The sequence below is a fragment of the Coptis chinensis genome, chromosome 8 (genome assembly GCF_015680905.1).
Source record: "Coptis chinensis isolate HL-2020 chromosome 8, ASM1568090v1, whole genome shotgun sequence".
Lineage (NCBI taxonomy): Eukaryota > Viridiplantae > Streptophyta > Magnoliopsida > Ranunculales > Ranunculaceae > Coptis > Coptis chinensis.
The window spans coordinates 91,893,668-91,916,319 of NC_141463.1; the positions used below are offsets into that span (position 1 = coordinate 91,893,668).

The 22,652-nt window shown below is 37.3% G+C and overlaps 2 protein-coding genes, 2 long non-coding RNA genes and 2 pseudogenes across 7 annotated transcripts; 3 read left to right on the forward strand and 3 right to left on the reverse strand.

Annotated features, from left to right (window-relative positions):
• Window positions 1-989: 989 nt before the first annotated feature.
• LOC147484377 (uncharacterized) lies at window positions 990-1,985 on the reverse strand (annotated as a pseudogene). The gene is made up of 3 exons (XR_015205548.1): window positions 1,837-1,985; window positions 1,652-1,758; window positions 990-1,566 (listed from the first exon to the last, which is right to left on the reverse strand). The product of XR_015205548.1 is annotated as an uncharacterized LOC147484377 (transcript).
• Window positions 1,986-3,443: 1,458 nt separating this feature from the next.
• On the forward strand, window positions 3,444-11,488 carry LOC147484378 (uncharacterized). 2 transcript variants are annotated; one of them, XR_015204421.1, is made up of 2 exons: window positions 3,444-3,518; window positions 11,009-11,488. It is a non-coding gene; the product is annotated as an uncharacterized LOC147484378 (long non-coding RNA). The 2 variants fall into 2 exon arrangements; XR_015204420.1 differs by lacking the exon at window positions 3,444-3,518 and adding an exon at window positions 10,678-10,742.
• LOC147484379 (uncharacterized) lies at window positions 6,376-8,080 on the forward strand. Its single transcript, XM_086576289.1, has 4 exons — window positions 6,376-6,956; window positions 7,364-7,547; window positions 7,633-7,688; window positions 7,937-8,080. The coding sequence occupies exons 1-4, from the start codon at window positions 6,795-6,797 to the stop codon at window positions 8,078-8,080; spliced, it is 546 nt and encodes a 181-aa protein (XP_086432415.1). The 5' UTR covers window positions 6,376-6,794.
• On the reverse strand, window positions 11,481-12,384 carry LOC147484380 (uncharacterized). Its single transcript, XR_015204422.1, has 2 exons — window positions 11,776-12,384; window positions 11,481-11,654 (listed from the first exon to the last, which is right to left on the reverse strand). It is a non-coding gene; the product is annotated as an uncharacterized LOC147484380 (long non-coding RNA).
• A 3,405-nt stretch (window positions 12,385-15,789) lies between these two features.
• Window positions 15,790-17,894, forward strand: LOC147484381 (protein LATERAL ROOT PRIMORDIUM 1-like). Of its 2 annotated transcripts, XM_086577168.1 has the most exons (3): window positions 15,790-16,684; window positions 17,070-17,243; window positions 17,355-17,894. In XM_086577168.1, the coding sequence occupies exons 1-3, from the start codon at window positions 16,270-16,272 to the stop codon at window positions 17,684-17,686; spliced, it is 921 nt and encodes a 306-aa protein (XP_086433294.1). In that variant the 5' UTR covers window positions 15,790-16,269; the 3' UTR covers window positions 17,687-17,894. The 2 variants fall into 2 exon arrangements, 1 of the variants encoding a protein (XP_086433294.1); XR_015204417.1 differs by having other exon boundaries at window positions 16,542-16,714; window positions 17,070-17,380.
• A 2,205-nt stretch (window positions 17,895-20,099) lies between these two features.
• Window positions 20,100-21,679, reverse strand: LOC147484382 (protein ASPARTIC PROTEASE IN GUARD CELL 1 pseudogene; annotated as a pseudogene).
• Window positions 21,680-22,652: the final 973 nt, after the last annotated feature.

Sequence of the window (22,652 nt, forward strand, 5' to 3'; positions counted from 1 at the left end):
ATGATAAATACTTCCGCTTCCACATAGAAACAGGAGGGTTGCTTAAAATTTATCATGAGTAGTTTGGAGGTTATCATCAATATAGTGGTTTTGGGTTTGGCCCTAATTCTTTTCCAATATGGTGTTGAAGGAGGGAGAAGTTTTTCTGATAACAAAGATATTGAGTTGGAAAACCAGCTCACAATTCTCAACAAGCCACCCATCAAGACTTTTCAGGTATATTTGCCAGCATCCCGTCTTTTTAAGAAAATCAACACAAGATATATTAGGAAATAAAAGATGTTAACAAAACTTTAGGATTGAACATTTAAGCAAAATTTCAGGAATCTTGATGTCATCCAAATTGCATAATTCATTTGAGACGTTAGGAGGAAAACCTTCCCACATACTGTTGGTTTAGTCTTCCATCTCTCGGCCATTTATCTCATGTGTGTTTTCCTTTCATCAGTAAAAAGCATTCTTCAATTCAAGTTTTTAAATATTAACAAATTCGATAGTGATTACCACAACAGATATATATACAGATCAAATTGTGTTTTTGATTTATTTTAATTTTTCCAGACAAACGATGGGATGTATGATTGTATTGACATATACAAACAACCAACACTTAATCATCCCTTACTCAAGCATCACAAAATTCAAAACAATATCCAGTCCCCGAGTCATCTCCCACATGCGAGCTACGTTCTCTGCCTTCATATATTAGGATTTTTTTTTACCGTTCCCTAATCAAACCACCGTTAAGGCCTGTACTCCTACGCTTAGTACAAAATATGATCTCAATACTCGAGAGCACAGCCACAATTGAGTGGAATCCAATAAACATCCAATCCTTTATGAGCAGAACCAATTAGAGGAAAGTAGAATTTCAAAACCTGCTACAGATGGGTTAAACAAGGCAAATATACTGAGCCATATACACAATGAATGCATCGGTGTACGTTGATGAACTATGAAACTTTCAAACATATAACAAGGACAGGAGGTTATGGGAATAAAATTTGTATTCAGACAAATGGCCGGTCTCAGGGTGGCAACCGGAGTATCAAACCACTTCAACCAAAGAAGCTATGACATCATTATCACTAATCATTATTTACAGGTTTTATGTAAAAAATATACAACGCCTTTCTTCCAGGAAAGGAATCAGTTGCGTCCTAACCTTTGCAGGTGACTTTGGTGTTTCGCTGCAGCAGCTTTATCGGCTGCTTCACGTTTCAGTGCCCTTTTTGCCCGTCGCCCAGTTGCATCTTTCACTGCCTCCTTCTTAGGACCACGAGATGGACCAGCATCAGGATCTTGAAAGCGGTTGATAGGCCTTGCTTCAATACGCCCTCCCCTAACATAGCCATTATCTCCCCAGCGACAATTGCCAATGCGAACACTTGATGACCTGTTGTAGAAAACCTCATCCAGGTCATCAATATCATATCGTCCTCATAGTAGGGATAAACATCTTCAAACTCTTCATTAGCTTCTTCATGAGCTTCTACTGTCAATGGTGTAAACCAGGTTGCTCTAAGAAGCGGGCAAACACTCTCTTCAAACATGTAATCATGGATCCTGAGAAAAGTACAGTTTTAGTATATCACAAGGCAAACATGGTTCTCCAACATATGCAAAAAGATAAAAGAAGCTGTTGCTCTACCTGCCATCGAGAGAGCGATGAATGTTGAGGAACTGAAATGGATGCTTACACTGAGGGCAACAAGGCTTTTCATGGTAAGTTGCCCATCTCAGGATATACAAGTCACACTACAAATATCCAACAATAACAAATAATAGAGAGAACTGATCCAAAAAAAGGCTAATAGATTCACAAGAGAGACAAACCAGTAAGCAAGTTCGCCACCTTTGACAAGAGCCATTTCTTCAAGAGAAATAGTGTCCAAACAAATTGCACATACTCCTCCTTCTCCATTTCCACAAATACCCTTCTTCTTAACTCCTCCACCTTCACAAACCTGTCGAACTTTCCAATCTCAACATACATCTATTCTAATAAAGAAAGCGAACTCCCCACAAAAAAACGGTTTTTTGGTTCAACAAGTTTGGCTAAAAAAAATACGCGTTATATTTTCCAAATTTACTCCCAAATTCGCTTATCTCATCTATATTACCCAAAAAAAAAAGGGTAAACCGAACTTCTTCTCCGAACCGACGTCGCACCCTTTCACTTCGATAATCTGCTTAAAAAAAAAAAAACCTCTTAAAACAAAACGGTTTATAACTCACCCGAAATTAATCGCTTACAAAAAAAAAACTGCTTCATCTCATGCTATTAAGTCGCTTCATCAGTGCTTCTCATAGAGAAATTTGGTGCGGCTGTCAATTAAGTCGCTTCATCAGTGCATAGATAAATTGTTATGGTTAGGATTATATATTTGATTTACATTAATTCATCGATTCATTTTCTACATCTTCCTTTAATTCATTATTACATTTTTTCCTATTTGGACTTACGCATGAATTAGATTAAAATTGAATGTGACAGAATGGATTGCTCTATTGATGCTGAGAGAATAAATACACAAAATGTTAGAAGGCGTGCAAGAAGAAGACTTCTGAGAGACGAACAAAGACAGACAAATGCAGTCGGTGCAGTTGCGAGGGATCAGAACATTACTTCTCAGATTTTAGATACTTATAGTGGGGTTCAACAGACTCCAGTCACCACTTTTATGCGTAGACATCGAAACTGTGCGAGGAATTTCAGAGACTCAAGCGCGTTTGTTGCGTTTCATCTGACAAGGACCTGCAGATTTTGCATGGCCGCTTTGTTCAGTCGAGAGACATCTGATTTTTGTTGTAAATCTGGAAAGATTTTGCTTACTCAGATCGCATCCCCACCAGAAATTTTAGCACTTTTTGAGGGCCAAACACCTATCAGTTGTGATTTTCGACGTCAAATCCGCCCTACAATCATGTCTTTTCGTTCACGTCGATGGGTGTGCAATTCGATAGGGATTTGGCTAATGAAGAACAAGGAGTTTATAAATTTCGTGCTCAAGGTGGTGTGTACCATAGAATTGGAAGCCTTACTCCTGCTGAAGGAACCAAGCCTAGATTCTTGCAGATGTATATATATCGATACTGATCACGAATTACAGCATCGTGATGTCCGAGAACGATGGACTAATTGTTCAGAAAATCAAGAGTGCATTGGATGCTAACTGTTTCGTTGGAGTGCTGAGACAGATTGGACAGCGATGACATAGCACAGTGTAGATTGATTATCAAGGAACAATCCCCTCATCAACGGCAGTACTCTCTTCCAAGTGCATCCCAAGTTGCTGCGGTAGTAGTTGGCGCAGCTGATGAAGAAATTAATAGTGGGAGGGAGATCATTGTTCAAGGCATGCATGGACAGTTGATCCCAGTGCCAGAAACAGCGGGCTACTATGATCCTTTGCAATACCCTTTATTGTTACCAGAGCTATGGGTGGGATCTTAATACCAGGAGCAATAATGGAAATAGTGTGACATGCCGTGCATTTTATTCTTATGTACTTCAGGTCAGAAACTCTTTTTTTACAGCTTCTTAAAAAGTGTACACATTTTACAAACCTTCTGTGGACCTCCTCTCCTAAAATTTTTTACTTTGTCCATACGAAATCACATGCACTTTGGTGTATTTTAAGGGACTAACTCTTGCTGACTTTGCCATACTTAATTTTATTTTTCACAATCACAATTTGTTTATTTTAACCCATTATGTTATTTTATTTTTTGTTTAGATTGCTTAAGCATACTTGATCTTAATGTATACGGTTGCATAGAATATGCTTTGTTATACGATAGTAGAGTTGCTATTTTTCCATGCTTTACTCGGGCTTATGCATCCCCTTAATTTGTTGATGCCTTTAAAGTATCATTTTGTATCTGATATGGTTATAATCGTTTATCTATATAATTTGTAGATTAGGCAGCATGATACCTCTCTTTTTCTTAGAGGTGGTCATTTGCTTCAGCAATACATAGTTGACAACTACATAAAAATTGATAGTAGTAGATTGCGTTGGATTAGAAAAAACCAAGACACCCTTCGAGCTGAAATCTATCAAGGACTTGAAGATGCTTTGCTTGCTGGTGAAAACAATGCAGGTAATATTGATTAAGTTATAAACATTTTTTTACATACTTCACTTATCTGCAATTAGGACATTTACATCTTCTTACAATTGCAGCCAATGTTGGTCGAAAAACTGTTTTGCCCTCTTCTTACAATGGTAGTCTCATGGATATGTATCAGCGATACCAAGACGCTAATGGCGCTTGGTCCACAAATACGAAAAGCCTGACATATTTCTCACTATGACGCGGCAACCCAGGATGGGACGAGATTGTTTCAGACTAAAACCTGGCCAAACTTCACAGGATAGACCAGATTTGACCACGCGTGTATTTCGTGGAAAAGTTAGAGGAATTAAAGAAGGATATCTATGAAGTTGGTGTACTGGGTAAAGTCGTAAGCTCATGTGCATGTTATTGAGTTCCAGAAAAGAGGGTTGCCACATGTTCACATGCTGCTTATTTTCAGTGAAGAGGACAAGCTGAAGGGGCCTGATGACTATGACAAGATAGTTAGGGCAGAAATACCTTATGAAGATGAAGAACCAGAATTATATCGTATTGTTCTTGAACATATGATACATGGTCCATGTGGAGTTGAATACAGACGCACTCCATGTATGAAAACTGGAAAATGCAAAAGAAACTATCCCAAGCCTTTTGCACCTGTTACAACTCAGGGGAATGATACCTACCCGATATATCAAAGGCGTTATGACGGCCGCTCTGTCCCCTCTTGGTGGGAGATCTAAAAAGTTGCCAACAATAGTTGGGTCGCTCCATATAACCCTTGGTTGCTGAGGAAATATAATTGTCATATTAATGTTGAAGTCTGTAGTAGCATTTCATCCGTTAAGTATCTCTACAAGTATGTTTACAAAGGACCTGACTGTGTATCTCTAGAAGTCGACGTGGACCTGATTTTGATGAGATACAACACTTTGTTGATGGCAGATGGATTTGTGCACCTGAGGCTTTGTGGAGAATTTATAAATTTGCCTTGAGTAAGATTTATCCATCTGTTGAAAGACTACACATTCACTTGCCAACAGGCAACATGTTTGGTACTATAGTCATCAGTTTGTCTCCAATGTACTTGCAGATGAGCTAAATTCTAGAACTATGCTAACAGAATTTTTCAAGTTAAACAGAGATGATCCTGAAGCAAGGCAATTATTATACAGAGAAATACCTGAATATTACCGGTGGCTTGCAAAAGAAAGGACTTGGGTTCGCTGACATCGACATTGAAAGTTATTGGAAGAATATATACCATTCATCCTTCAGAAGGTGATGTATTTTTCCTCAGGGTTCTGCTGAATCATGTTAGGGTCCCACATCTTTCCATGATATGCTTTATGTTAATGGTGAGAGATGCAAAACTTTCAAAGAAGCTGCTGAAAGACTTGGACTCTTAGAAAATGATGATAGTTATCGAGCATGCCTTGTAGAAGCTTCTAGAGTCAAAATGTCATCTGCTTTGAGAAGTTTATTTGTTACGCTTTTAGTCTACTGCCAACCAACAGGTGTGCGCAGATTATGGGATGAGTTTGTCATGGCGATGGCTGAGGATTATGCGAGTTCTAACACTACACGTTGAAGTATTGCACAATCAGGTTCTCAGTGATATAAGTAAACTCTTAGTACTACAAAACCGGTAATATCTGATTATGATCTTCCTCCTGTAAATAAGGAATTACTTCTAGAGTCTTCCTTTTCTGAACTCCTACAGAATGAGCTGTCTGTTGTAGTGCCGCATGAAGATTTATTGTCTATTGATCGCTTGAATCCTTTAATTCATTATTACATTTTTTCCTATTTGGACTTACGCATGAATTAGATTAAAATTGAATGTGACAGAATGGATTGCTCTATTGATGCTGAGAGAATAAATACACAAAATGTTAGAAGGCGCAAGAAGAAGACTTCTGAGAGACGAACAAAGACAGACAAATGCAGTCTCGTGCAGTTCTTTAGGGATCAGAACATTACTTCTCAGATTTTAGATACTTATAGTGGGGTTCAACAGACTCCAGTCACCACTTTTATCGTAGACATCTAAACTGTCGCGAGGAATTTCAGAGACTCAAAAGCTGCTTTGTTATGCTTTCATCTGACAAGGACCTGCAGATTTTGCATGGCCGCTTTGTTCAGTCGAGACACATCTGATTTTTGTTGTAAATCTGGAAAGATTTTGCTTACTCAGATCGCATCCCCACCAGAAATTTTAGCATTTTGAGGGCCAAACACCTATCAGTTGTGATTTTCGACGCCAACCGCCTTACAATCATGTCTTTTTAGCTCACGCCGATGGGTGTGCAATTCGATAGGGATTTGGCTAATGAAGAACAAGGAGTTTATAAATTTCGTGCTCAAGGTGGTGTGTACCATAGAATTGGAAGCCTTACTCCTGCTGAAGGAACCAAGCCTAGATTCTTGCAGATGTATATATACGATACTGATCACGAATTACAGCATCGTATGTCCGAGAACGATGGACTAATTGTTCAGAAAATCAAGAGTGCATTGGATGCTAACTGTTTCGTTGGAGTGCTGAGACAGATTGACAGCGCGATGACATAGCACAGTGTAGATTGATTATCAAGGAACAATCCCTCATCAACGGCAGTACTCTCTTCCAAGTGCATCCCAAGTTGCTGCGGTAGTAGTTGGCGAGCTGATGAAGAAATTAATAGTGGGAGGAGATCATTGTTCAAGGCATGCATGGACAGTTGATCCCAGTGCCAGAAACAGCTGGCTACTATGATCCTTTGCAATACCCTTTACTTTTACCTTATGGGAGCTATGGGTGGGATCTTAATACCAGGAGCAATAATGGAAATAGTGTGACATGCCGCGCATTTTATTCTTATGTACTTCAGGTCAGAAACTCTTTTTTACAGCTTCTTAAAAAGTGTACACATTTTACAAACCTTCTGTGGACCTCCTCTCCTAAAATTTTTTACTTTGTCCATAATGAAATCACATGCACTTTGGTGTATTTTAAGGGACTAACTCTTGCTGACTTTGCCATACTTAATTTTATTTTTCACAATCACAATTTGTTTATTTTAACCCATTATGTTATTTTATTTTTTGTTTAGATTGCTTAAGCATACTTGATCTTAATGTATACGGTTGCATAGAATATGCTTTGTTATACACGATAGTAGAGTTGCTATTTTTCCATGCTTTACTCCTCTTTATGCATCCCCTTAATTTGTTGATGCCTTTAAAGTATCATTTTGTATCTGATATGGTTATAATCGTTTATCTATATAATTTGTAGATTAGGCAGCATGATACCTCTCTTTTTCTTAGAGGTGGTCATTTGCTTCAGCAATACATAGTTGACAACTACATAAAAATTGATAGTAGTAGATTGCGTTGGATTAGAAAAAACCAAGACACCCTTCGAGCTGAAATCTATCAAGGACTTGAAGATGCGCTGCTTGCTGGTGAAAACAATGCAGGTAATATTGATTAAGTTATAAACATTTTTTTTTACATACTTCACTTATCTGCAATTAGGACATTTACATCTTCTTACAATTGCAGCCAATGTTGGTCGAAAACTGTTTTGCCCTCTTCTTACAATGGTAGTCTGTGGATATGTATCAGCGATACCAAGACGCAAATGGCGTTGGTCCACAAATACGAAAGCCTGACATATTTCTCACTATGACGTGCAACCCAGGATGGGACGAGATTGTTTCAGACTAAAACCTGGCCAAACTTCACAGGATAGACCAGATTTGACCACGCGTGTATTTCGTGAAAAGTTAGAGGAATTAAAGAAGGATATCTATGAAGTTGGTGTACTGGGTAAAGTCGAGCTCATGTGCATGTTATTGAGTTCCAGAAAAGAGGGTTGCCACATGTTCACATGCTGCTTATTTTCAGTGAAGAGGACAAGCTGAAGGGGCCTGATGACTATGACAAGATAGTTAGGGCAGAAATACCTTATGAAGATGAAGAACCAGAATTATATCATTATTGTTCTTGAACATATGATACATGGTCCATGTGGAGTTGAATACAGACGAACTCCATGTATGAAAACTGAAAATGCAAAAGAAACTATCCCAAGCCTTTTTGCACCTGTTACAACTCAGGGAATGATACCTACCCGATATATCAAAGGCGTTATGACGGCCGTTCTGTCCCTCTTGGTGGGAGATCTAAAAAAGTTGCCAACAATAGTTGGGTCGTTCCATATAACCCTTGGTTGCTGAGGAAATATAATTGTCATATTAATGTTGAAGTCTGTAGTAGCATTTCATCTGTTAAGTATCTCTACAAGTATGTTTACAAAGGACCTGACTGTGTATCTCTAGAAGTGCGACGTGGACCTGATTTTGATGAGATACAACACTTTGTTGATGGCAGATGGATTTGTGCACCTGAGGCTTTGTGGAGAATTTATAAATTTGCCTTGAGTAAGATTTATCCATCTGTTGAAAAGACTACACATTCACTTGCCTAACAGGCAACATGTTTGGTACTATAGTCATCAGTTTGTCTCCAATGTACTTGCAGATGAGCTAAATTCTAGAACTATGCTAACAGAATTTTTCAAGTTAAACAGAGATGATCCTGAAGCAAGGCAATTATTATACAGAGAAATACCTGAATATTACCGTGGCTTGCAAAAAGAAAGGACTTTGGTTAAAATGACATTATCGACATTGAAAGTTATTGGAAGAATATATACCATTCATCCTTCAGAAGGTGATGTATTTTTCCTCAGGGTTCTGCTGAATCATGTTAGGGGTCCCACATCTTTCCATGATATGCTTTATGTTAATGGTGAGAGATGCAAAACTTTCAAAGAAGCTGCTGAAAGACTTGGACTCTTAGAAAATGATGATAGTTATCGAGCATGCCTTGTAGAAGCTTCTAGAGTCAAAATGTCATCTGCTTTGAGAAGTTTATTTGTTACGCTTTTAGTCTACTGCCAACCAACAGGTGTGCGCAGATTATGGGATGAGTTTGTCATGGCGATGGCTGAGGATTATGCGAGTTCTAACACTACACGTGTTGAAGTATTGCACAATCAGGTTCTCAGTGATATAAGTAAACTCTTAGTACTACAAAACCGGTAATATCTGATTATGATCTTCCTCCTGTAAATAAGGAATTACTTCTAGAGTCTTCCTTTTCTGAACTCCTACAGAATGAGCTGTCTGTTGTAGTGCCGCATGAAGATTTATTGTCTATTGATCGCTTGAATAAAGAACAGTTAACTGCTTACAGAGCTATTTTACAAGTGGTAGAAGAAGAAAAAAAATGGAATTTTCTTTGTGGATGGCCCTGGGGGTACTGGAAAGACATACCTGTATCGTGCAATACTGGCTTCTATTAGGAAAGTGGCTTCTATTAGGAAAGACGGGGGAATTGCTCTTGCCATAGCAACATCAGGAATCGCAGCCACCATATTACCCGGGAGGAAGAACAGCTCATTCTAGATTCAAACTTCCGCTTTCTCCAAAACCTAACCCATGTGTTTAGTCAGTAAAGGAACAGATTTAGCTAACCTCATAAAAAAAGCCAGTGTTATTATTTGGGATGAAATCACGATGACTCATCGCTACACTTTTGAGGCTTTAGACAAAACTTTTAGAGACCTCTTCGATGAAACACTCCCTTTCGGCGGAAAAGTTATGGTTATTGGAGGAGATTTCAGGCAGACACTACCAATAATACCTGCGGGTACAAGGACACAAACAATTAATGCATGTATTGTTAAGTCAGACTTATGGAAACAGGTGAGGATCTTTCGCTTGAAAGAAAACATGCGTGCAAAATCTGATCCTTCTTATTCTGCTTATCTACTGAAGCTTGGAAATGCTGAAGAACCCTAATGAGAAAAAAATGATATGATCAGAGTTCGGATGATATGGTTATCCCTTGGGAAAATGAAGATTCCATTGACAGATTGATTGACGCTGTCTTCCCAAATCTATCGACAATGCAAGAGACTTTGAATTACATTGTGGATAGAGCTATATTGACACCTTTGAACAGCCATGTTAATAGATTGAATGATCATGTTCTCAAATTCTTACCGCCAGGAAGTCGATTCTATTCATTTGATTCGGCCGAGGATGATTTTCGCAATTTGTACCAACAAGAGTTGTTAAATAATATCTCTCCAGGAGGTCTGCCAGCTCATGAGTTGGGCGGCTTAAGATTGGTGCACCAATTATGTTGCTTAGAAATATAAATCCTGGGTATGGAATGCAATGGGACCAGGTTAGTCTGTCTGGGATTCGACACAAACCATATTCATGCAGAAATAGTAACCGGACATGCTGCTGGCAGAAAGGAATTTATACCTAGCATTCCTTTGAAAACCTCAGAAGATTTAAACTTGCCTTTTCAGCTGATAAGGAAGCAATTTCCCACGCTGAGCTAATGCTTTGATATAAACAAAGCACAAGGCCAGACAATCAAACATGTAGGTATTTATCTCCAGAACCTGTCTTCAGTCATGGGCAGATGTATGTTGCTTTGTCGAGAGGTGTTTCTAGAGAATGTACAAAATTATGGTGAAGAATGGAAGGTTACAAGATTCCATGAAGACACATCCTTATGGAAGGTACACTACAGAAATGTTGTTTACAAAGAGGTCATGTCTCAGTGTGACATCCTTACAGCGACCATAGGTATTATACATATTAGTCTCATGTCTTCTAATGTATTTTTTTTTTTTATTCTTATGTAACATTTGGTGTTAAATTTACTAACTAACTATGCCGTTATCAAAGAAACTAGCTCCAGTAACTTTTTATGTCCTGGAAAATTTTTGGTTTCATCAAATCAAAACTTTCGTTTCTCCGAAAGAATGTAGCTATTTTGTTATAGGTTGGACATAAAGACGATGATTGCTCAATAAAACCTCAAATTAAGGTTCACATATTTTCTTCTGCAGAGTGCTCATTGCATATGAGAAAGGGTTGATTATTCTGTGGGATGTTTCTGAAGCCCAGGTTGTTTGTGTCAGAGGCTATAAGGATCTCCAATTGCGGGATGGGAAAGTAGATGGTTCTTCAAAAGCATCAAGTAGTTAAATTCTAGATGACATCTCTGACCATGAACAAGAGGATAAAGAGATAATCTCTCTCTGTTGAGCATCTTCTGACGGGTCTATCCTTGCTGTGAATAAGAATTGGTCTGACCTCTGAACAACTGTTCCAAACTCATGTTCTCAAGTGATAATAATTACGATATATGGAATTTTTCCTGTTTTGTTTGTCAGGTTTGCTGCAATTACTTAAATAAGTATATTCTTCTGTCATCCTCCATACATTCGTTTTAAGTTTGATCCTAACATCAGTCCTTGGGCTGCGCTTGAAGGTTTTGATGAACAATAACAAAGCAATAAATTATATGCATTCTTGCACTTTATAGATTTACTTTTAAATTTATAAAATATTTTATATCGATTACAATCTTAAAATTACGGATACTAAACCATGGAGAACATAGACAGGATAACAAATTCGGAGCTGCACTTGAAGGACATGAAGACAAATTTGGAAGAAGTGAGAAAGCAGAACAATGATCTTCAACAGAACCTGTTGGATTTGCAAGAACAGTTCACAAGCACACAATCAGATAAGGAATCCATACAAAGAAGCTATAGAAGGAGAGGGAAAACAAAGAATTGCATAGAGCAATCGCAAGATTACAGAGGACCTGCAGTGAGCAAGAGAAGACAATCAGTGGGCTTCACCCAGGGACTTAGTGACAAAGTTGATAAGAAGGTATCCTCTGGGAAATTTAATAGTTATGTAGGTAAACTGCAAATGGAGCAAGTGAGATTGACAGGTGTGGAGCAGAACTTGGGAAGAGAAATTGAATCTTCTAGGCTTGAAACTGAGTCCCTTCGGCATGAGAACATTACTCTATTAGATCGGCTTAGATGCAGCGGAGAAGTAGGAGTGTCATCATGCTTCCGACTTGACCAGGAATTGCTTTCCCGAGTTGACTGCTTACAGAAGCGAGGGCTATCGTTGTTTTCTCAGAGCAACCAGTTGTGTGAAAAGCTGCTTGAACTTGTCAAAGAGAAGTCAGGCCAGTGTTATGATGGATTAAATGGTCAAGAAGTTTATAAGAATGGTTTATATGGATATTTTCTAAACTCTTAATACGCCAGCCCACGCCTGTTTTACTATTGATATAATTGATCTTTTCGTTTTAGACCTTACAAAACTTAGAGAACATTTCTTTTCAATGTATATGTGGAATTCCGCTAGAAACAAAAATCCATTAAGTTTAAAGTTTGTGAATGTTGAGCCTCTTTTTAACTTTTTCCAGATCATTCATTGTTATTTCACACGATTGCCTTATATCTACGTTCTTAACTGGTATCTCTTCATACCTCTTTACAGAGGCACCGCTACAGCAAGCCAACAAAGTAGTTACTGATTACCAAAAAAAAAAAGAAAAAAAAAAAAAGAAAGTAGTTACTGAATACAGTTTTTCTTAACAAACAAAAATCGACACCTGTTCTAATCTATTCGGCGAAGAAAATAGAAAAATGTTCGAATCTGTTTCACAGTGTTTCACGACGTTTCAACATTGTGAGTATTCCTCAACTACAAATATGTCTTACAACTCTAAAACGAACCAAAGCCGCCTTTGGAGTAGTTTCATACTTTTCATATGAACATATTGTTGCTACTTGGTAAATTATAATTGATCTCAATCATATTTAAATTTTCCTTTTTTTTTCCCAATAAACTTAAAATCCACTCTGTTTTGATGTTTTAAATAGTTTACCCCTTCTAACCATTGCATTCAAATAGTTTGATAAAAACACCCCCTAAGAGACCCACTTCTAATGTATATGTTTCATGCAATGGTTTCCCTTTGTTTCCAGGATTGACATTAACACTTACTTCACGCCTTATCGTAAGCACGCCTTCAATACAAGAATGGCCATCGGGGATCACCACAACATATCTGAAATTGATGCTACCTCGGCAGCAATGGAAATTACTAAATCCGATTGTCAAGAGTTTGGAAAGTTTTTTGACTCCATAGAAGAAGAAAAGCTCCAAAAGTATAGATATGATTTTGATTGATAAACATGTGAGTAAAAAAAAAAAAAAAAAAAACATTACATTTCTTTTTTCAGTATTACTGTGCATTTCTTACTTTGTTTTTGCATTTTTTTCCCAGGGTGATCAAATAAAAGCAATTGCTTATGAACATTATATTTCAAGATATAAGCATGCTCTACAAGAGGGTAAGTGTGTGAAATTAACAATTTCAACGTCGCTGCCTACAAAAAGCGCTTACAAGCCTGTGGATCATGATTTTGTTATCTTTTTCAAATGGGATCCCACTTGAAAGGTTCTTGATGGACAACACGCTACCATTCGAACTATAACTTCTCTTTAGTTCCTTTCACTGATCTCAGACTACATTCTAAACAAATCCAACATTCTGTGGGTATGCCCTGTTGTCCAATAAATTTACAAGTTCATTAAATATGCATATTCCATATGAATGCACATGTTCATACCTTGTTTTAATTATATATGTATAATTTTTCTATGGTAAACGAATGTTGTTGGCGTATTGTGCTCCGATGTCTGAAATGGAACAAAGAATTGCCAAAAAGGGCTTTTTCTACAAGATGAAAGGTATATAATTTTTGTCGTTATTACACACAAACCAAATTGAATCTATTCCAACAACTTTGTTATGAACTTTTTCATTTATATGCAGGGGAAATAAATTGAGAGTTACATTTGGATTGAAAATAGCTTACGAAATTGACAACAAGACCAATTCTTTTAAAAACACAACCACCTTCTTGATTGTTTACATCTGCAAGTGTTAATTTTTTTCAAAGGTAAACCTTAAACCACAACTTCTCAAGTGGTTTAATTCTAAGCTATTAAATTGTTTAGCCTAAAGTTATTGATTAGTATATAAAAAAATTTAATGGAAAATTGTCATTTTGCAGAAATCATTATAATGGCATATGTCTTATATAAATATGTTGTCTTATTATGTTTCAAACTCATTTTTGCCTCCAATTTAACTAAATTTCTCATCCAACCAATTGCAGTGTTGTTACTTGCTTTGTTAGGAGACCAATGCCTTTTTAAATATGTGTTCTGGAATGCATAACGGATATTTGAATATAGTCCCGGACTTTGTGACTCTCATTAACTCAATTTTGCTCCATTAAATCATTTCCATTATTTTTAACCTTTCTTTCTCTTTCTTTTTTAAAAATTCTTGATGATAGTATATATGACTTTCTTAGGACACTATATATGTCGTATGTCTCAAGTCCCTCATCAAGATGCCTTTCTTAGGACAAGGTGCTTACGATGTATCAACTACAAAAGGTCTTCAAAAATCTATTCAAATTTAGGTATTCGAGTAGGTACAACCTTTGATAATTTTAACAGGCATAAATCATATGCCTAACAACACTTTCATAAAAATATTATTAACATTATAATTACTATTAAGAGTTATGCTCACAATATATTAAAATTCTTTCGTCCCGGATCGAAAGTTACTATGCTGCATGGTGCAAAGCATAGGCAGAACATAATAACAATGAAAAAAATTAAAAATTATATGTTGGCATGCAAAGGTAAATGTTTGGGTATATTTTTTTTTTTAGTGTGTTTAACATGTTTTTGTTTATCATTTGTTCTCACTTCTTTATAGGTTGCCGAAGAGGATATCAATACAATTTTTCTGTCAAACTGCAATCGATCCTTGCTTTTCTTTAGTTAATACTAATATTAATTCATAGCTTTAGTACTTTACACCCATGCCGATTTAACAAATCTGTAAATCAAGGTATAAAAAAACATGGAAGGTCCGATCCTTCCAGGATAGCAATTTTGATCAGTGCGGCCGTGTTCATTCTTTTGGCATTAGGTTCTCTAATATTTTACTTGAGAAGAAAAAGTATACTTAAAACGGCTTCTTTGCCATCATTTAGTGATCAGCATCTCAAGGTCTCTTATAGAGATCTTTCTCAAGCGACTGGTGGATTTTCTCCAGTCAATTTTGTTGGTTCAGGTGGTTTTGGCAGGGTGTATAAGTGGGAATGCTCAACCAATATGAAACCGTTGTTGCTTTAAGGTGTTCAAACTTCAATTGAGAAGAGCTTTTAAAGAGTTTTGTGGCGAGTGTCAATCATTGCGCAATATCCGCCATCGAAATCTTGTGAAGATTCTAACTTCTTGCTCTAGTGTGGATTACGAAGGAATTGAATTCAAAGCACTAGTCTTTGAGTTCATGCCAAATGGAAGTTTAGAGAAGTGGATCGTGATCAAGAGATCAATGGACAAAATGAAGAATCAATTTGAACCTACTTCAAAGACTAAATGTTGCGATTGATGTTGCTTACGCTCTTTGCTATCTTCATCACGAGTGCCACGTTTTGGTTATTCATCGTGATCTAAAGCCAAGCAATGTGCTTCTTGATAATGATATGGTAGCCCATGTTGGTGATTTTGGCTTAGCAAAGCTTCTTCCGGCATCAATAGAGAACTTGCATGATAATCAAAGTACCTCAACAGGGGTAAAGGGATCTATTGGCTATCCGCCCTCGGGTTGGAATTTAAAGATCGATGTATGTTGATTTCAAATTTTTTACAATTCATAAATGCATGAATTTAATATCGGTATACCGTGATCATTAGTTATAATCTTTCCGTGCGACCACATTTTAGTGAAACTCAAATCCTTTTGCCTCTTTTTTATTCCCCGTGTTAAGTTTGACACCATTAACACCCAGGTATATAAGCTTAAGGAGGGCTTTGGATAGTTGGATGTTTTCATCTCCGGAGCTTATATCATACTTAATAATTTAGATATCTTAAAAGAGGAAAAAGGAAAGTTAGTGCGAATAAAAAGCTGTTAGAGATAATAAAAACGATTAATTAATTTGATCTAATTTCTTTTCAGTCTATGTTAGTGGAGTTAAAATTCAAAAGATTGAGCAAGGAACTGTGGTTGTGGTAATTAAGCTAGTTTGTTTACTTCTATCAATATCTTAACTGACGATTGTGAGGAGCTAGTTTTCCAATCTCTCAATCTGTAGTATATTAATGGATGTATGTAAAGCATTATGATTTTACTATATATATATATATATATATATATATATTATTTTTATTTTTATTTTTTCATTTTTGTTACATTTAAATGGTTTTATGGAAACTAGTGATTGATGTATATATTGCAGAATATGGTATGGGAGCTGATGCATCCACACAAGGAGATGTGTACAGTTATGGAATTCTTGTGTTGGAAATGTCCACAGGTAGGAGACCAACCGATGAGATGTTTAAAGACGGTTTAAACCTCCATAACTATGCTAGCAACAGTTTGCAAGATCAACTTACAAAGATCGTAGATCCAATACTTCTATTTGATGGAGATGACGCTTTAGGAGATGCTAGTTGCTTGGGAATCTGCAATCACAAAAGAACAAAACTGCTAGAGTGCATGACTGCAATAGTCAAAATTGGTATTGCATGTTCTGTTGAATCACCGTTAGAGAGGATGGATATTAGAGAAGTCAGTAACGAATTGCACGCTATCAGAGACACATTTCTTGGTACGCCTCCAATGAAGGTTTAATTGAAAGGTAAAATCACATCTTTTACAAATAAATGAATATGAAAGAGATAGAGAGAGCTCATTGTTTTGCACTGTAATTTTCCTTCGTTTATGTTAAACTGAGATGTATAGAAACATCTATATATAACTAGAGCAAAAAAGAAATTGAAGGTAGATTCTTCATACATGTGTTTGCTACCAACTAGTACACGTCTACATAATTCACAAAATAGCGGCCACATGCTCTAATACGTCGACAGCGACATGTCAAGATTGTGGTAATCAAGCTAAGAAAGATTGTAGTCATAGAAGGTGTAGAACTTGTTGTAAGAGCCGTGGTTATGATTGTGCTACTCATATTAAGAGTACTTGGGTGCCTGCAGCGCGTCGTCGTGAACGCCATCAGCTTTCGGCCTCTGCTGCTGTTGATGCTTCTTCTGGGTCTACATCTGGTGTTAAGAAACCTAGACTTATTAATTCTCAAACCACAACTTCACATACTTCTATATCAAATACTACTCCCCCTAGAAGCTTTGATACTAGTTCTAGTCACCAAGGTATATATGTGTTTCATTTCCTTTAGGTCAGAATTCTAGTGTTTATATGATTTGAATTATTTTTGTGTTTGGAATCTGAGTTTGTAATTTTATGAGTGTTTTGGAATGTAGATGCTAGTTTTAAAGAGGCATTACCAGGGCAAGTTCGCGCACCTGCTGTTTTAAAGTGTGTTAGAGTAACTGCTATTGATGATGGTGAAGATGAGTATGCTTACCAAGCAGTTGTAAAGATTGGTGGGCATGTGTTTAAGGGATTTCTATATGATCAAGGAATGGAGGGGCGAGAGGGCTTTCCAAATATCTCAGAATTGCATCTGGGGGGTACTAGTGGAAATGGTGGAAGGAATGGGGGTTCCTCGTCGACTCCTATTATCGATCCAGCAGTTTTTGCTGCCTCACAAGGTGCATTGCTTGGAGGTACAACATTTGGTAGCACGATATAATAGAAACAAATTGAACAGGTTCCCAATCCCTTCTGGGATTATTCCATATATTTGATTGTATCCTAGATACAACTTCTCAATTTGGTTGGAGAGATTGGTAATAGAGTTCGGGAGAACACCTCCAAAATTGTTTTGGTGCAAGGCCAACATCTTTAGATTACTAGAGTTGGTCAAATAAGTGATAAAACTCAAATCATGAGCTTCTCCCGTTCCTAGATGATTGCGTCCAAAACTTATATCTTCAATAGTTTGAGGGAATTGAAAATCCTTAGGACCTTGTCCTTCAAAATTGTTTGTTGAAATATCAAATGTTTGAAGTTTAGAAGCATTAGATAATGAAACTGGGAGTAGTCCAGAAAGTTGATTTCCACCACCAATGAAAGCAAAGAGATTAGGAAGGGTGATGCCCATGTCTAATGGAAGACTACCACTAAATTGGTTACCGGCAATTCCTAAGAGATTCAAGGATGATATGTTGAAAATTGTTAACGGGACTTCACCAAACAGTCTATTAACTCCAACATTGAAGTATGTTAAGCTTGACAGTCTATCAAAGGTGGCTGGAATACTTCCAACCAATTTATTTTGAAGTGTAGAGAAGATTTGAAGCGAAAGATTACCTAAAGAAGGGGGTAGCACTCCTGTCAGATTGCTTCTTCCAATTTTCAAGAATACAATCTTTGCCGGAATATTCCCTGACAATTTGTTACAACTTAAATCAATGTACATTTTTGTTCTTCGCACTTGAGTGAGACAAGACAACGGAGATAACTGTCTCTCCGCGTTCCTTGGTTAGGAAGCTTGGTGTTTTGGGTTTAGTTATTACGTCAAATTACCATTCAGGCCCGTTTTTCTTTTTGGGTATTTATTTGGTGAAAAAGCCACGACCGTTAAGATTGCGCGGAGTGATGTCATTTAGTAGTTGGTGTCAAGGAAATAGATGCAAATGTGGAAAGTTTTAATTTAGAAATATTTGCTCTGAAAGAATTTCCAAAACAAAATGTTCCATAATTTAGCCTGTGCTCGGTAAGGTAAGTGAAATCAGTTGTTGAATGGGAGAAAAGATCGGGGACAAAGGGTTTTCATGTTGGGGAAAGTTTTGTCGCCATTTTTGAAATGTAAAGTTAGCTCTCTATTTTGATACTTTTTAGAATTATTTCCACAGCTCCACCCCCATCACTACTCCAACCAACCACTCGGAAAAATAAAAACGCCTGTAAGACTTTCTAAAACAAAGTTTTCTCGTGTTTTCCGACTAAACAAATGGACTCATAGTTTTTTAAGATGACATTCACATGTATATAATCTTTTGAAAATAGATATAGAAAACCAGATTAGACAACACAGAATGTCTTTGTGTTGTTGCCTTGTTGGTATCGCAAAAAAAATGCATTTATTAAAAAAGAAGATATAAAAAACCGGTGCGACTACTTCTCTAATGTAAACGGCACCAGGAGTTGCATCATTGATGTAGGTGGAATGGTAAGGTCTGCCTAACCCAATAACTTTGTTAAAAAAAAATTATATAGGAGCATTGCGAGTTGGCAACGTGTACTTGGGTTGATTTACAAATGTGAATCCTCAGTATCAGACTTGAAATTTGGTCTTGCCTGTCAATGTCACTTTTGTTAATGCCCCATTGTGTTTGCTAATTATGAGTCAAGATCTCCATTAACTAAAGAAACTACTGTCAATGTACCGATTTTTGCTGACTATAGATCGCGACAACGGCAGAACCATCCATATGATTACATTCCCAGATGATTCTGTTACTTCATCCAGAGAGAAACGAAGGCGTGTGGGCGCCCTTCAGGAAGTTTACTATTTTTCTTCACACGCATCACACGCCCTATGAAATATAGGTCGCCAATTAGAGAATATCACCTTCACAAAAGCCGACCTCAACAAGGTCTGCCTCCCTCACAACGACGCGTTCGTGAAGGGAGGCATACAGTCCTGTATACCTCACAACTTAGCAGAAATCATACAGTTCCATGCAACAAGATTAAACCCACCAAATTCTTCAAATATTTTATCAACTTCAACTGGTTTTTTGAAACTTAAGTACATTTTAAAAGCTTAACGGATATATATTTATTTGATGAAATGCCCATTTTGATTAAATGACCATGTATGTTTCTTCCTTCTTGAATCCAACCTTGGGTTGAACATGTTTTTATAAGGGAGTTACACGTGTCAATATAAGCTTTGAGTGATGTTTTTTTCGGGTAATTAAGTTGAAATAATAGACTTGTAACGGTTTTTTTCATGTTAGTTTGTTTTTGCAGTAGTTAGGTTAGTTGATGAAATAGTATTATTGGTGAGTTCTTCCTTGCCACGACACTACTTACTGGGCCTGAAAGAACATTCCAAACAGTAATAGACGAAGCCCATAATCAGAGAAACATGGACGAAATCCAAATAGGCCCAAATATTTATGGGGTTGTTTTCATGAAGACTGAAAACAATTGTAACACCTCCCCAAACCTACAATCCTAAACACTTATTAATTGATGGCTCTCATTCCCACCAATTATTATATCCACCACTCCTGTACATTATTAGAGTTCGGCCATAGGAACACATACATACGTTATGCAAAGTAAATAACTAACCTCACTTTTGAAGCTTAGCACTTACCAACAGAGAACCCAATTAAGGCTCTACCAACATCAAAACTAACACGCATGCCTTGTTGCTGTGTGTTCCCAATAATCGAAGTTCGTTGAGATATCGTCGCAAAGGACAAACAGAAAACATTTTGGGCAACTTCAGTGAAGTAGTTATTATCCGGTAACTCCAACGTTTTTGTATCAAAAAGAAATGCAACCCTGGGAATCCCAGGTGGTCTGGACGTCAGTTCATAACAAGTATCGAATAAAAGAAACCCTCTAGGGGGTGGTAACCCCTGGATGCCTTTAATAAATTCATCGCGCAACATATTGTACACTTCGGGTTGAAACCGAGTCACTGCCGTCCCAGAATCAACAATAACTCCACCATCTCCACTCTGGTCTAATGCAAATGCTGAGGGCGAAATCGGTAGCATCTGTCCACCCACACTTATTCCAGTTAAACCCACATAATAAAAAGTGTTCATTTTACTATTAACAAGTAATGGAACCGTAATAGCATCGCTGGGTATAGCTAATGAGCCAAACTCAAGAGTTGAAGCTGAAGTAGCGTCTTTATCAACCAAACAATAAGAAAATGAGGGGCTGTTTATTTGTGAAGGAAATGAGAGGGAGTTCCCGCCTAGTCCTAGTAACCCAGCGGACCCCATAAACAACCCCTGATTCTTGCGACCGCACCCAATAGCAATGTTTCTAGTGGTGGAGTCGCCAAATGTTACGGTTTCCGTTACGAAGTCTCCCTCTGTGAAGGAATTGTCGCCATAATCAACCCGGTAAGCACATGTATTAGTACTAGTGTAACAACGGGATCGGTCAAGTTGACTACACTGTTGTGAGTCACACGCAAGTGGTTTATATGAACTCGACATGGATGGATCAAATAAGGGATCAGTTTGCGGATAACACGGGTTTAATGGATCACAGGGTGTGCATTGTATCCAAGTAATGTCGCTACCAGTATCAATTGCAGTATACAATTGTTTAGGTGGAGTACCATAGCCGAATCGAGCAAAGTACTCACCACTTCCTTGACTCTTTCCTGAAGTAATTGGAATTTCTAGATCCATGGTCTTAAGATCCGATGTACCATTTCCATGAATGGCTCGGTATATTTTCTTCTTTAGAAAATTAACACGAGCTACATCACGTTCAAGTCTGTCAAGAGAAATTTCTTTGAGACTTTTAAATTGAGACTTGTAGAGGGCATTTCGAGGATAAAGCTTGAGACTGAATGATGAAATGTCACGTTGTTGTAGGAGGGTTCGCGAAAGAACAGAAGAAGGCGACAGAAAAAGAAAGAACGTTGTGAATAGAGATAGAAATTTTAGTTCCACCATGGTTTTGGTAGTGAAGAATGCATATCACTATATACAATTTATAAGAAGATTATAAGAAAAACAGACAAAGTGTTAGCATATTGACTTAACTAAAGACAATGAACAAGTGTGTTGCGTGGAAACGTTCCTAAAGACGAGTGAATTGGAGGACGACTGACTTCCTTTACTTAGAGCATTCCCAATCAACACAATGGAGGGAAATTGACAATTTTCACCCTTTTTTTTGGGAAAAAACCCTTGCCGAGGGTGATAAAGTCGGTCAGTTGTGACTAAGTGAAAACGAGAGTAACAGTTGCTATCGAGAAAATAGCTGAGTTGTGAAATTCTGACGGGATGTTTTATTCCGCCTCGTGTGTGTGTTTTTTTTAATTTTTTCGGTTTTTTTTTTCCGGACGGAATGTTTCATTCCGTCTCGCGTGTTTTTTCGGTTTTTTTTTTAACTTCAGACGGGATGTTTCATTCCGTCCGGTGCGTTTTTTCAATTTTTACATTCAGACGGAATCAAACATTCCGTCCGAGATTCAAACTCATCTTTGCATTGGACAGCCTCACCTTGCTTTTCACCAAAACGGTAGGAAACAAGGAAAATTGAGTCTACGTGGAGGTGAAAAACTCTTGCTTACATTGGGATTGCTCTTAACATGACTTTAAAGTCAATTTGCAGTGTTTTTTGTGTACAATTATAGATACCAATCAACCAATGTGTTTTTTGTGTACAATTATAGATACCAATCAACCAATGTGTGGTGTAGACTTAAAGAAGAAAATAGAGGGTACTAGGGAGTAGGACTTTTTTGTTTTTGCTGGAAACTAAGTTTTATTTATTTATTTATAAATCTATATTTACAAACACCTCTAGCATCATCGGAGTGATTTTTTACTCCCAGCGATATTTACTTCAAGAGCTCCAAAGCTAATCAAAAAGCAACACATGTATATAATATTTTGAAACTACCAATAACTGCTATTTTTTTAGATTTACCAATTTGCCCTTGT

Bases quoted from the DNA above. Each gene is read 5' to 3' on its own strand.
- LOC147484381 (XM_086577168.1), top strand. From the start codon at position 16,270: ATGGTTTTATGGAAACTAGTGATTGATGTATATATTGCAGAATATGGT. The intron at 16,685-17,069 runs GTACGCCTCCAA...GGGTGCCTGCAG, and splicing joins TATCAGAGACACATTTCTTG to CGCGTCGTCGTGAACGCCAT. The intron at 17,244-17,354 runs GTATATATGTGT...TTTGGAATGTAG, and splicing joins TACTAGTTCTAGTCACCAAG to ATGCTAGTTTTAAAGAGGCA.
- LOC147484379 (XM_086576289.1), top strand. From the start codon at position 6,795: ATGCATGGACAGTTGATCCCAGTGCCAGAAACAGCTGGCTACTATGAT. The intron at 6,957-7,363 runs GTCAGAAACTCT...TATAATTTGTAG, and splicing joins TTTATTCTTATGTACTTCAG to ATTAGGCAGCATGATACCTC. The intron at 7,689-7,936 runs GTATCAGCGATA...ATTGAGTTCCAG, and splicing joins CAATGGTAGTCTGTGGATAT to AAAAGAGGGTTGCCACATGT.